Source organism: Lampetra fluviatilis, chromosome 1 (genome assembly GCF_964198595.1).
Source record: "Lampetra fluviatilis chromosome 1, kcLamFluv1.1, whole genome shotgun sequence".
Taxonomy (NCBI): Eukaryota; Metazoa; Chordata; class Hyperoartia; order Petromyzontiformes; family Petromyzontidae; genus Lampetra; species Lampetra fluviatilis.
In genome coordinates this window covers 11,645,604-11,659,439 of record NC_136275.1, presented here as the reverse complement: position 1 = coordinate 11,659,439, position 13,836 = coordinate 11,645,604, and the positions used below count along the sequence as shown (strand labels likewise).

Below are 13,836 nucleotides of genomic sequence, written 5' to 3'. Positions count from 1 at the left end.
TTGGTGCCCCCCACCCCGCGCGACCCCAACCGTGTGCCCTCTGACCTTTGCGTGCTGGGTGGCGCGTGGCCAACCAGCAAATCAGCAAAACTTTTGCGAAGACACAGTCGTATGATTTCTACTATAGTCAACCGATATCAGTTTAATGTTTCATGTGGCTTAGCTTTGAAATTTCTGCTATGATTAATCTGGAGGAAATTTTCCCGAGCCTAATTTTGCTACAGAGAATGTAATGTTTATATTTTGTTTACGTTGATTTGTTTGCGAATATTTTCGATTGCTTACGCGAGTGTTTTTGTATTTGTTTTATCATTGCTTTGCTTCATTGTACTTTGTATTTGTCACGTTGGTGATCCAAATCACTCTTTCTCATGGAATATCCTGGTAGAAAATCACGTAATTTATTGGCTGTGTCGTATTGCTTTGGAATGTTCGGGCAACTTAAAAAAAGCATTCCTTATTTAACTCGGCAACTGCGTAACATGCACCAAGTGCTAAAATGTTATGGTTATGGACCATAAGGACATGGTTTTGGTAAGATACATACGTACATGAGTCATATTCTGTACGAATAGTTGCACTGAATCCTCTTACTTGAATGTCAATTAGTCAAGTTATTGAGAGGTTAATTTAACATAAATTCAGCTTATTTATGTTCGCGAGGATATGTTGAGGTGTATAAATGTTGCCTTTCGCACAGTACCTTTAGCCGTGTGTAATTACTTCTACTACGCTGTAAATTGTACTGAAGCTACAAAAACTACAGTGACGTGTGCCCTATAGGGCATCATGATGCAAGCTACAAATGAAGTCATCCCATGGCACAATAATTCCTGTGCCTTTTTTTTTTATAAACATGTTACTTTCTCCACTTAAAATGATGTTATTTATACAATTGTGCTGGCATTCAATTTAACTTATACTTAAGTGTTACAGTTGTCGTACAATCAAATATTTAAATAGTAGTACTAAAATGGTGTTTTATTTAAATACAAGTTCCTAGAAATGCCATGTTTGAAGTCAATATATTTTTTATTACCGAATGCTATGCTGCACTGTGTTTTGAAGACCATAATCTACTTTAGAGAAATAACGAGCAACACATGAATCATGAGCACCTTCCAAAGACAAAGATCCCTTAACAGATTGTTGGGGCAAGTGCTGTTAGCGAGCACCTATGAGGGCCGGCACGGCACACGAGGGGGTGGATGGCCAACACCTACGTACGGAACGCCTTTGTCTCCCTAGTAGCGATGTTTACACACCGCACGAGGTACTCATTTAAGGCTGAGTCGACCTAGCGGAGGCTCAGAACCAGTTCAGATAAGTGTCACCTATTGTTGGCCGTGAGCGGGGAAAATCTGAACTCGGGTGGAAGGGTGCGTAGCGCAATGCGCGCTGTCCATTGCACTACCACTCCCCCCACAAGCGCCTAACCCCACGCGTTCTTAGTCCAGTACTCAACATGTAGGGGTAGAGGGACGGGGGGGGGGGGTCGACACGGAGGCAGAAGGCAATGGGATGGAGACGTGGAGCGATTGAGTGGGGCTTAACGTGGTGGGTGTGTTTGTCTGTGACGGAGGCCAGCGAGTGGCGGAGGCTCGTGAAGGGACGCTCGACTGGTCAGTTGGGAGGGAAGTTTGCCCCCATCCTCCTCTCCAACAACAACGGAGGGCAAGATGAGCGACGCTCATAACAACGGCGAGCGAATTGGCACAGTTAAGAGGGGGCCACTGCTGGTGGTGGTGTGCATCTGCCAGTCATTTCAGTCTGTCAAACCCATGGCACCTGGGTCTGTGCCGGCGAGCCTTGAAAATAATTCACGTGGCCTCAAAGTGCACCTAGCCTGGTACAGGCGCTGTGGGTAACGTCACCGCCACTTGGTAGTTGAATGGCGGGTACGGTATGGTACAGTCCATGTCTCTCTCCCCGTGGTCGCGTGGATTCCTTTATCCGGGTTTTCCCTTCCACATTTATAAATATGCGTTTAGACTATTTCGATTATTTTGCTGCTATAAATGTCCAAATGATAAGCCACTTTGTGGTGCTATCATTTGTTGCCAGGTCGCTTTTGAAAAATAAGTTAACACCTCAATGGGCTTTGTCTGGATGATGTGGGTGGTTTAGTTGTATCTGTATGTGTTTGGGTGATTTTTTGTACCTTTCTTATACTTTGCACTACTATCACATTTTTTTGTAACTGTTGTTGTAACGTTCTTACTCGCCCCGACTGGACATCTCTGAAAAGGAGCATTATAGCTCATCGGATAGCTCCAGTGTCAATAAATACATCTTGACTTGAAGCTTTCGTGACTGCAGGAATTCATATTATTTGGGTCTTTCGATAGTCACGTAGATAGGTTTGTTATTTTATTTGAACCTATCTACGCGACTTCACCAAAAGACCCAAAGAATATAAATCAATATTCTCATTCTGACACTACATTGACTGTGATGTTTCCATCCTACCTGCCTTTGTCAGCTGTTATTTCCGACTATCTGTCTCTCTCTCTATGCCTCTCTCTTAGATCTATCATGCTCACCCTCCTTTTCTATAGTTACATGCTAATTTCTCACATTAACATAATGTTAATCTCTCACATTAACATAGCTACTTCCGTGCCCTCTAATTTCTCACATTAACATCACTAGCCCCGGCCACGTCTTTATGACCCTTGGGCTACACCCATTTCAAACCTTTTAAAACAGTCTGCCTCAGCAGCAGACTATGCTTTCCCACCTGATGACGGACGCTTGTGTTGCGCCCAAAACGTCGTGATTTATTTTTTAATTTTATTTTATACCTACGTGACGTTACCGAAAGAACCAAAGATTGGGTTATTAATTGCTCCTGAGCAGGGGTTGCCATTATAGGGCGTGGTGAAGTTGTTACAGGCGTGACCAAGTTTTAAAAAGGGGCATGGACTTAGCCTTGTGGGCGGGGTTCTGGTTGAGTGGGGTCTGGGCATTAATTCTAGATTTGAAGCTTTCGTGACTGCAAGGATTCAAAAGCCGCACCACCTCTACATAATAATAGGCTCAGTCAACCATTCTACACAACAAAGACTAATTTCCTGGCAGCGATTTCAGCCGCATCATCTCTACATAACAAAAAGGCTCAGTCCCTTTTACATGCACCTTTACATCATCCGCACCTAGTCTACACAACAAAGGCTCATTCCTAACAGCGTGCTTCAGCCGCACCGAACCTCACAAAAATAATTTTCAGGGTCTACCTTGGCTCCTCCCACCCTCAACCAGTATATATACAAGGACTGTTTTCTTGGAATTTCTCTCACTTGATACAGTTATCGTGCTGTGACTGTTCCACCTGAAGACGGAAGCTTGTGTTGCCTCCGAAACGTCGCGATTTTTATTTTATTTAACTTGTATTAATTTTATTTTTTTACCTACGTGACTTTACCGAAAAAACCTAAGAATATGGGGTATGGGCCTTGGAGACGGGGGTCTTTGCATTAGTGGGCGGGGTCTTGATGAGTGAAGGCGGGGTTTTGGTCTTGGGGGCGGGGTCTTGATGAGTGGAGGCGGGGTTTTGGTCTTGGGGGTGGGGTCTCGGTGAGTGGGGTGCGGGAGGGCGGTGAAGGCGGAGCAGACGACACCACGAGGGTTGCGAGCATGGCGTCCCCCGACCGAGACGTGCGCGGCAGTCACCGCGGGTACCACGCCATGAACCTGGACGATCCGCCCAACAGCCGCCTCTTCCTCGTCGTGAGCAAGACGACGTCCGAGGCCGACATCCGCGAGAAGTTCAGCCGCTTCGGCGAGCTGCAGGACCTGTGGATCGTCAAAGACAAGCACACTAAGGAGCACAAAGGCATCGCCTTCATTAAGTACGCGCGCGCCTCCGAGGCGTGCCGCGCCATGGAGGAGATGAACGGGCAGCCGCTCAGCGGGGACGGGAAGCCCATCAAGGTGTGCGAGGCGACGGGGTGGTGTGTGCACGTGGAGTGTAGTGGAGGTGTGTGCACGTGGAGATAGGAGGTGTGCATCGGTGGAGGTAGAGTAAGGTGGGGGTGGGGGGATGTTGGTGGTCGTGGTGTGCATGTGTGGATAGATGGGTGAATGCAGAGGATTATCGCAAGGCAGAACCCGGGCGACCCGATTTAAACCCGTCCCGGGCCTCCCCTAGGTCGACTCAACCTCAAATTAGTACCTAGTGTGATGTGTAAAAAACATTGCCACTGGGGAAACAAAGGCGGTCGGGCGTGGTGCTGGACACCCACCCCCTCGTGTACCGTGCTGGCTAACAGCGCTCACCCTAACAATCTGTGAAAGTCGCGGTGTTGTGTGGGGGAGCGGTGGCGCAGTGGTTCGTGCGCACGACGGACTCGGGGTTCGAGTCCAATTGACGCCATCGTGTGGCAGGTGGCCTCAGATCCGTTACCGCCTCGTCCGCCCGCCCCAGGGTCGACTCGGCCTCAACGAGGGCATGTCACGGCGTGTTGAACATCAGCTCTGGAGAGACAAAGGCGGCCGGGCGCGGTGCTGGCCAACAGTATCTGACACCCAAAGGGCGACATGTGGGTGGTGTACAATGGTGTGTTAGGGATACAGTATAGGGTTGTGCGTGGGAAGGCAGAGAGATGGCGGCGAATGAGGTGGGGGGTGGGGGCCCTGCCTTGATCCAGCAGCGAATTGACCATGGCCGATCGTGATGGTGAATGTTGAGCGGTTTTTGGAGTGTGTATTGCGAGCTTGAGAAGTGTGAGGGGGAGCGTGGGTTACAAAGGTGCCTGCTGCTGCAATGACTGTGATCCTAGTTGCATGCAGGAGTAGTGGTGTGCGTGTGGAGGGAGCATGTGCTATGCTAGACGATGTTATGTATTTTACCAGGTAAGGCCCACTGAGCTGTGTAGCTCAGAAGCGACCTGGCCACAAATGATAGCTCGACGAAGTGGGCTGATCGTGTGGAAATTTATAGTAGCCAAAATACTCTAAACGAATGTTTAATTCTAAATGTGGAAGGGAAAAACCAGAGGACAGGGAAGAAAATTCCACGCGACCACATGGAGAGAGACATGCAAACTCCAAATATACAGCTGGGGTCGGGATCGAACCCATGCGGTGCGCATAGGCAACGGACTGTGATGTGAAAGGGGAGAGGTGGCCACTGGTCTGGGGAGTCATCGGATTCTCATGGGACAGCAAGGGGTGGTGTGGTGAAGTGTGCTGGTGAGGTTGGTGTTTGCTGGCATGTGATGGGGGTGATGAGGCGGGTGGCTATTGGCGTGGTGGGGAGCGTGATGACGAAGCGGTGGTGAGTGGTGCGGTGTTGAGTATGATGGGGCTGTGGTGAGTGCTGTGCTGACAGGTCGTGATCACTGTGGCGCGTGTGTGTCACAAGGAAATGATGAAACGACAAACCCCCCCTCCCCTCCCTACAATACCGGAAAACGAAATAAATAATGTCAGTGGAGGAAGTTACGTGGACAAAACGCCTATTAGGGTTGCACTAAAGCCTCTTAGATGGTGCTTTTCATTGTGAGGCTGTCGGAGAGCCTAATTAATGCAGAGCAGATTGTGATGCTATGGGGGGGGCAAAATAATCACGGCAGCCGGTGGGCATGCTCTTTCCTCCTGAGATGACCTTGGAAAATCGCAGCGGGATTCACTGGCGGCCAAAACTGGTACCCTATTAATTGTTCAAATATAGCCCCCCTGCGTAAATCTTGGTTTTTATGTGCAAGTTGAACGCAGGTTTTGAAAAGAGCGCGCCTGTTAGTAAATCAAGACTGTGACATTCCCTGTCAGAGCGCGTGCTGTGCTGAAGCCTGTCCAAGTCACGCACGCGCCTATATTTGTAATGAATTTCAGTCTCCCGGGTAAAAGTTTACTGCAGAAATGCTTATTCTATGGTTCTTTCGGTGAAGTCGCGCAGATAGAAAAAAATAAAGTGATAAAAAATATCACGACGGGGCATCTCTAAACCTTTATAAACAGCTTGCCCTCAAAGGCTAACCTCCCTATTCCTGATGACGACCGCTTGTGTTGCGATCGAAACGTCGTGATATTTTTAATCACTTTACTTTTTATTATTATTTTTCTATCTGCGTGACTTTACCGAAATAACTATTGAATATGAATTCCTGCAGTCACGAACGTTTTAATGCAGAAATGCTTTTTTGTTTTGCATTACCAACTGTCGTGTTCATGATATTGTGGTTTAGTTTAATTTTTATGTCTGCCGAGCCTCCGTTGAAAGGGATGACGACTCCAAAATGTGTATAAATCACAGTATTTAGAGCACTTGCAAGTTAATTAAACTTGGGAATAGCTATCCCTTAACCATGGATAAGTGTATCTTACCCATTGTTTTGTATTCACTTCATGGATACAAACGTCTAACCATATGCATTAAATGTGAGTCAGTTTTAAGTGTATCGTGAACGTTTGTTAATTTCACTCGTATAAAGGAGCGAAGTGTCCAGCAACGCTTAGCTTATGGTGGTAAATTTGCTTTTTTGATAAGATAAAAAATTGCGAAGAATGGTAAACACCCCATGATCATGCCTTTGCATTATGCTAATGGTATTGCATTCTCATTACTAAAGAAACTCCTTAAAACTTCATAGAACTTTAGTTTAATGTTCATTTCCTTTACTTTAAAACTTGTTTATATGATGGTTAATTGTAATGGTATTTAATGACAAAAAGTAGCACGTGCTTTGCTTGGTGCAGAGGTTCGTGGTTTGCATTCATCAGGGTGCCCTGGTTTAATAATTCCGGTGTATTAACCATAAAATAAATACGTGGACGTTAATGATCCTGTGACATTCAAAAAGTAGGCCATTGTGTGCCGAGACGAAGTGATGCTTTCCTGGGTAAATAAGCATAATACTAATTGTCTCACAATCGCCCAACATGAGTAACAATCGGTCCTAATGTTACTCTGAACTAGCCACATGTGTGGGTCTCCTCAAAGCACTGTGAGAAACTTTCTGTATTCATCAAGTAATGGTGATGTGTGTGCCTTACAGGCCATGGTGGCTCAGTCCCGTGCCTCAAATAACCACAGGGACTTGGAGGATGAAGACCTCACACGCATTTTCCTCATGATCCCGAAGACCTACGCTGAGGAAGACCTCCGTGAAAATTTTCAGGTGAGAACATTACTTGAAGCAGACCAATTTTTGGAGAAATAGATTATTATCAATGCATTATTTGAAGGCCTGACATTACCTTGTTATGTTGAAATAATTTGTATTAAGTTTTTCTTCCTTTCCAGGACTTGTCTTAACATCCCAATTGTCTGCTTCTTTCTCACAGGAATATGGAGACATTGAATACTGCAGTATACTGAAAGATAAAAACACCAAGGACAGCAAAGGATTTGGATACGTTCGCTTTCTGAAGCCCTCACAGGCTGCCTTAGCTATAGAAAACTGTGACAAAAGTAAGCCATTGTATCGTCTCATAAAAAAATTACAGGATGTTCCAATGAACTGCAATCACGTAGTGTTGTTTTGAAATTGCGTGCAGTATAATAAAACACATGAAAGTATGCATTTCTAAATTCTGAGCGGTTTTTTTTGGCTGTCGTATAGCCTTGAATTATTTTTAGATCTCAGCTGCCCAATTAGTGTTTAGCTTTGTAACAAGCAAACCCGCAATGTCTCAATGCCCTTGGATAGAGTTTTAACTTTTATGACTGACAATGTGCCAGTTCAAGCAACACTTTCAGAGTCAAAGGTGACTTTCAAAGTTGGACCACCAACATTTCACCATGAGGGATTCTTAAATTTTTATATAAGAAATTGATGTAATGAACCATGGACTCAAAACGGTGTGCTTGAATATTTATTTCATATACAACTTTCAAAAGAATTTAAATATTGAAAAGTTTATAATTTGTGTTTTTATCTAGGATTCAAAGCCATCCTGGCAGATCCGAAGAATAGGTCTTCTCAAAGTCAGCACTCCCATATGGAGCATGCTCATGGTGGTTACCCACCGTATGGGGGCAGGGAAGGGTATAGCGACATGCCACGCATGCAAGGCTCTTTTCCTCCATCTGCCCATGGTATGTATCTTTGTTATACAGTTTACAAAGCATTGTGCCTTCTTGCATATTAAACAATAACAGACATACGATACACAGTACTTTACAAAAACATTTTAAATATTGCTGGCACTTTCAGGATAGTGATCTCTCTTTTGCATTTGCTATTCGTGTATATTTTCTGAGTTTTGTTAACAATTTTTTTTCTCATCTTGAACACAGCTATGTCAGGGGACTTCACTCACCAGAGGAATGCCACCGTTCCCCCTGCACAGACGCCGGATCCTGCCATCTCACGCTGCCTATCGGTGGCAGTGGCAGTGGGTGTCACAAAGGAGCAGATGTTATCTCTGTTTGGTATCATTCCTGGGTTGGAGTACTGTGATGTCCAGAGGGACCCATACACTGGCTACAGTATGTGACCTCTGTACCGTTTTATCATTCACTGATTAACCTCTGTTAAAATATTTAATGAAAAACAAATAAGCCAATTCTCAAACAATCTTGATACTTAATTACTATTGGACAAATTATTGATTTCATTCATGCTATTCTCAAATTTTAAGTTTAGATAATTTCTATCTCATGATTTACCAGTGTTTTTTTCACCCGTGTGTTCAGGATTTGCATATCTGAAATACAATAACCCAGCCTCGGCCATCTATGCCCGGGAGAAGCTGAACCGGTTTGAATATCCACCAGGCTTTCAGCTCACTGTCAACTTTATTGAGGATGCAGAGGCTGCTGCCAGTGGGAGCAAGTGAGACCTACAGATTCTCAACTGACGAAGCACTGTATTTATAATCTCATTAAACATTGTATTTCCAAGTTTTGCTTCGCACGTGTGCCTTGTGTGGTTTTCATAATTATCTTGAAATGTTTGGTTGTCCTTTCTGGTTTAGTCCGCTGGGGATGATGGCTTTGCAGTTGGTGACTGCTCAAATGATGGCAACTGTGGCTTCAAATTATGGAAATATGGCTCAAGGGGTGCCACAGCAGGTAACTGGTGTTTATCATAGTTATTTAATGCAATTATAAAAAAGTCAAGTTCCATATACTAGCATCCACACCTTTGGAGATTAAGAAATCATGTAGCTCTTCGGTTGATTTTTTGCTGAGAAATGTGAGTTTGAGTATGCTGTCCAACACCTGTCTAGTTTAAGGGTGGTTTTGAGTGTTACATGAATAAATATGTGCAAGGATGTTAGTCGTGTGCTTATTAACCAAGTGACAATTTTCCATTAGGCCTTCAATACCCCTAAAATGGGTATGGCTACGACCCCTACAGCTGAGCCACAATATCTGAACTTTAAGCTGCCGCCACGCCAACCACTCGCTTCACAAGACAGTGAGATGAAGGAGAGGCTCTTCTTGGTTTTCTCTGGCATGCCACCTTCCCAGGAAGCCCTCACCGATGTCTTTTGGTAACATACTTTAACAGATAATTGTGCAGTTTACATAATGTCTTAAAAATTGCATATGTTTATTCACATTGCGTACATTTGCAGCACTTTTCATACACATTGCACACAACTCATGCATGTGCTCTTTTAATCTGTCTTTGCCTGAAGTCCACAGGCCCAATTAGTGTGTGGGCAGTTTCCACCAATAAATGAACTGGGCCCCATGCCATTGAATTGGTGGGTAATGTGCGATTTGGTCTCTGCCTGTAGTCGTTACGGGAACTTGATTGAGGTGTACGTCTTGCCACAAAAGAACTACGGCTACGCGAAGTTTGCGGATGGAGATTGTGCTAAGGATGCCATGGATTCGCTTCACGGCCAAGAGGTGTGTGGAGTGAAGATGAAGGTGTTGCCAGCCGACCCACCCAAGGATGAGGCACGCAAGCGGCAACGCACAAACTAGCACCACGGGTAAGGTACAAACCCACCGGCCGGATGGTAAGGCTGTATAAAGCAAAGCTGGCGCGTGTATATGCATGCCTGTATGACGACAATTGACAAGGGCCCATAAAAGAGGTCTGGCTCCCACAAAAAATCTGACCAGTGTTGTGATTTATGGTCACATGCCACTCAGTATCAGTTGTGTTATGACATGGCATGTATCAGACCTTAAGATACTTCTCTATTTTAATATTTATGGGGGTATTAATACTCCGTGACTGTCGAGATGCATTTTGCTAGTGCCTTGTTTACAATCTTTACTTTAGCATAATACAATGCATTGGGATTTAAAAGCAGCTCTTATGTGCATTCAGTTTTATGAAATATAACTGACTGCCATGCTTCAGTTCAGGTAAGTATTTCTATGCCCTTTATAAATTATTTATGCTGCTGTATAGTGAATTTACCCGAGTTTTGTAAGAATTTTTTAAAAATTGAAAAATACCTATAATCACCCAGGAATGTCCTTAATGCTCATGACGTCACTCCACGTCGACCAGCCCCCCTCATTAATCATGAGCAGGTGACGTCACTCCACATGGAGCACCCTCCCCCCTCATTAATAATCATAAGGTGACGTCCTCCAAATGGACACCACCCTCCATTCATAATAATTAGTGGCTGATGTCACTCCACATGGGGGGCCCGAGGCACCTCCTCCCCCCTCCTCGGCGTCAACTTATAACCCTCACTACAAAGGCAGAACCCTCACGTCACGCGATCTCTAATGCTATTGAGACATGTAAAAAGGACATGATGAACAAGGGATTATAACCTTTAAAATGAAATAGGTCTGTGTCACCGCGCCCTTAAAAATTGCACACAAATGGATGCATTGAATATCACGTCTCGGTCTGCTTTTCACTTGCAAGTTTCAGATTTACTGCAATACACCCGTCTTTGGACGGGCAAAAGGCTAGTATATATTATATACTGTAATAATATATCCAGCCGGGTGGCACTGGCCACATGATTAACTCGCAACCGGGAGGTTGAGTTCGAGTTCTGCTTGCTGGGGACAACTCGGCCAATCATCCCTTGGAGGTGATAAATTGCATACTGTTTTGGGAAGTAAACAGTAGATCTCCTATGGAGAGACTGACCCTGCCATATGAACGTGGAATTCCCACCTGGATCAGAGCCACCTGGAGAATGGAGCACCCTTCTGATGCTTGTATGAGCATGGAAACGTTTTCATTTGACTTTTTGTATTATATTGTTGTGCAAACAATGAGTGCATTTTTGAAAACTGCTGGCTGATTTTGTTTCCGCAGCAAGTGGACTGTTGACTCGTGACGTCCGCTGACCATGTGACGAGTCGCACGACCCGACCATGACGACTGGCCGGCCACGGGACAATAGCGTCAGACCTTGTGACCATTACCTTGGGGAGCGACTGAAACCTAACAATAATGACATTAACTGATCTTTCAAATCCAGACCATTCTGTCTGACAATATTTAGTACGTTAGTTATTTGGTCTAAGGCTGTTTGCCACATTACGTGTATTTTTTTTGTCCACATTTAGTAATTGCATCTAAATTCCAAGGTGAAATTTCATGCAAATGTTCTTGGCATTTTTTATCATGTTAGATTTCCTGATTGCAAGTGAAAAATAAAAATGTCTGTCCATAATAGCAGTTTGTGTTATTGCTGTTTGTGAGATCCATGTAAGATGTTGGGTGTGAATGGTAATTACATTTGTGACACAAAATCATTAGATCAACTGAACCCACTGCTGTTAAAACTGGAGCCCATTATTATTTATAAATGATATGCATTTGATTTTATGTGAATTGCTAGACGACCATTTTATAACATTGATTTATTGCAGTACTTAATGTGTAATGCCATAGTTTAGTGATATATGGCAGTATTATACCAATTTAAATGATAACTGACCCTGATCCATACACCAATTTACCATTACACCTTGTGATTTGCTGGTAGCACATGTAGAGCACAGTATACTTTTACTAGTATATTGCTTTTGTCCACTACATTCTGAAAAATCTCAGTTTGTTGACATGAGCAAGGGGAATGTGAATGCTCGGTCAACTAGAACTGAATGGCTCATGATTTTCTTTGAGCCTATCTACTTGACTTTACTGAAAGACCCAACCAATTCCTGCAGCCATGAAAGCTTTGAGTCAAGATTTAACCGCCTCTAAGGGGAGGATTTCCACACAACTGTTACATCTTTTAACAAACTCCGAGACAAGAAGGATTATCTGATCGAGTCGCTCACATTCCTTAAGAGATGCCGCGACACTAAGGTAATACCGATCGCCTTTACATTGACATCTGCTGCTGTCACTTCTCCCAATGCTAAACGGATCTTGTTCAGGGCCAACTTAGCCCTGATCTCGGAGAGAATAAGATTGCTCCGATTTGAACTAGATAATTTAGACAAGACTACTGAAATCACACTTAACATTGACGTAAAAAAATGTCTACATCTGATTGGGAACATGTAGATAACATGACAGCCTCTTCACCCGCCTCAATGTCAGCTAAATGAAAAGATAACCTGATTTCCAAGTTCAACCTCCTTTACAAGAAGAAGCCAGATCCACACGTCTAGAAGCTAGACGTTGACAAGATTGTTATCAATCAGTAACAGTCCAATTTCTGACGGCCTAAAATCGGTTCTAGCTAAAGGGTTGAATTTCGCAGTCACCCCTAAACACATCCCAGTTGATATTGCCCAGGTTGGCGTAGCCCTTAAGGGTTTGGGACACATTACTGCAGACGTGGCAAGATCGGAAATCGCTGCAATCCTAAAAAAACGCTAAGACACCTATTAGCAACATCAATAAGGATGAGCTCTTTGAGCTTTCTCAATAAAGAGAGATGACATTGTCAACGTCTCAGCCGACAAGGGCAATGGCACGGTCATGGACAAAACCACATGCAATAAAATTCAGGACCTACTTAATGATGGATGATAGACAAATTAAAAGATTCCACCAACATCTTCGTTACGAAAACCAACAGTATCACCGATTCGCCATCTTTAATCGAACTAAAGCGATTTTCCTTAAAACCCTCTGCTGCAAGATCACGCAGATTGTATGGCTTACCAAAAAGAAGGTACACCCCTTCGTCCTATCGTCTCCACCATTGACTCACCCACCTACAAACTGGCCCGATTTATGTCTGAGACCTTGCAACCATTCACTGGTAAGACCACCTCAGCTGTACTTAACTCAGCTCACTTGGTATTGTTAATTAAGGATTTCTCACTATCTCCAGGTGATTTGCTCGTTAGTTTCGATGTAGACACCATTGCAATCATTGAAGGTTTGGTCCAACAAGGACTGAATGCTGATGTACCGGCCCTGGTGAGACACTGCTTCACCAACACTTCACCTGGAATGGAACATTCTACAAACAGGTTGAAGGTACTCCAATGGGGTCTCCCTTATCTCCAGTTGTAGCAATGTTTTCATGGAAAAATTTGAGACAGATGCCATCCAGGCATCCACTATACGTCCGTTCTTGTGGAAGAGGTACGTAGATGACACGTTCGTCATCTGGCCACATGGCCGACCAGCTCTGAACCAATTTCTCAACCACATCAATTCCATACACCCAGCCATCAAATTCACCATGGAGATGGAAAAGGATAGCAAGCTACCATTCTTGGATGTTTTAATCGAAAAGAGACCAGATGGCTCAATGGGACACTGTCTACAGGAAAGCCACCCATACGGATGCATATCTAAAACCTGACTCCCACCACCATCGTTCCCTTAATAATTCCCTCATCAAAACCCTACACCATAGAGCTCGATGTATTTCCGACCATCATCACCTCGCCAGTGAACTGGAACATGTACACCAAGCTCTCAAGATGAATGGATATTCAGACTACTCAATCCATAAAGCTATCACCCCAACCGTTGGGAA

At 44.3% G+C, this 13,836-nt stretch overlaps 1 protein-coding gene across 1 annotated transcript; it reads left to right on the top strand.

Annotated features, from left to right (window-relative positions):
- Window positions 1-3,581: 3,581 nt before the first annotated feature.
- On the top strand, window positions 3,582-11,559 carry RBM45 (RNA binding motif protein 45). The gene is made up of 10 exons (XM_078856321.1): window positions 3,582-3,933; window positions 6,999-7,121; window positions 7,288-7,414; window positions 7,886-8,041; window positions 8,243-8,434; window positions 8,642-8,780; window positions 8,923-9,019; window positions 9,266-9,444; window positions 9,694-9,894; window positions 11,199-11,559. Exons 1-9 carry the CDS (start codon window positions 3,637-3,639, stop codon window positions 9,884-9,886), a joined length of 1,503 nt encoding a protein of 500 aa, XP_078712447.1. The 5' UTR covers window positions 3,582-3,636; the 3' UTR covers window positions 9,887-9,894; window positions 11,199-11,559.
- The last annotated feature ends 2,277 nt before the right edge of the window (window positions 11,560-13,836 follow it).

What these genes read in the sequence shown, in the direction of transcription:
- RBM45 (XM_078856321.1), top strand. Translation starts at nt 3,637, where the DNA reads ATGGCGTCCCCCGACCGAGACGTGCGCGGCAGTCACCGCGGGTACCAC. An exon ending in TTTTCCTCCATCTGCCCATG is followed by an intron (nt 8,042 to 8,242) that starts GTATGTATCTTT and finishes TCTTGAACACAG; the next exon opens with CTATGTCAGGGGACTTCACT. An exon ending in CTCAAGGGGTGCCACAGCAG is followed by an intron (nt 9,020 to 9,265) that starts GTAACTGGTGTT and finishes ATTTTCCATTAG; the next exon opens with GCCTTCAATACCCCTAAAAT.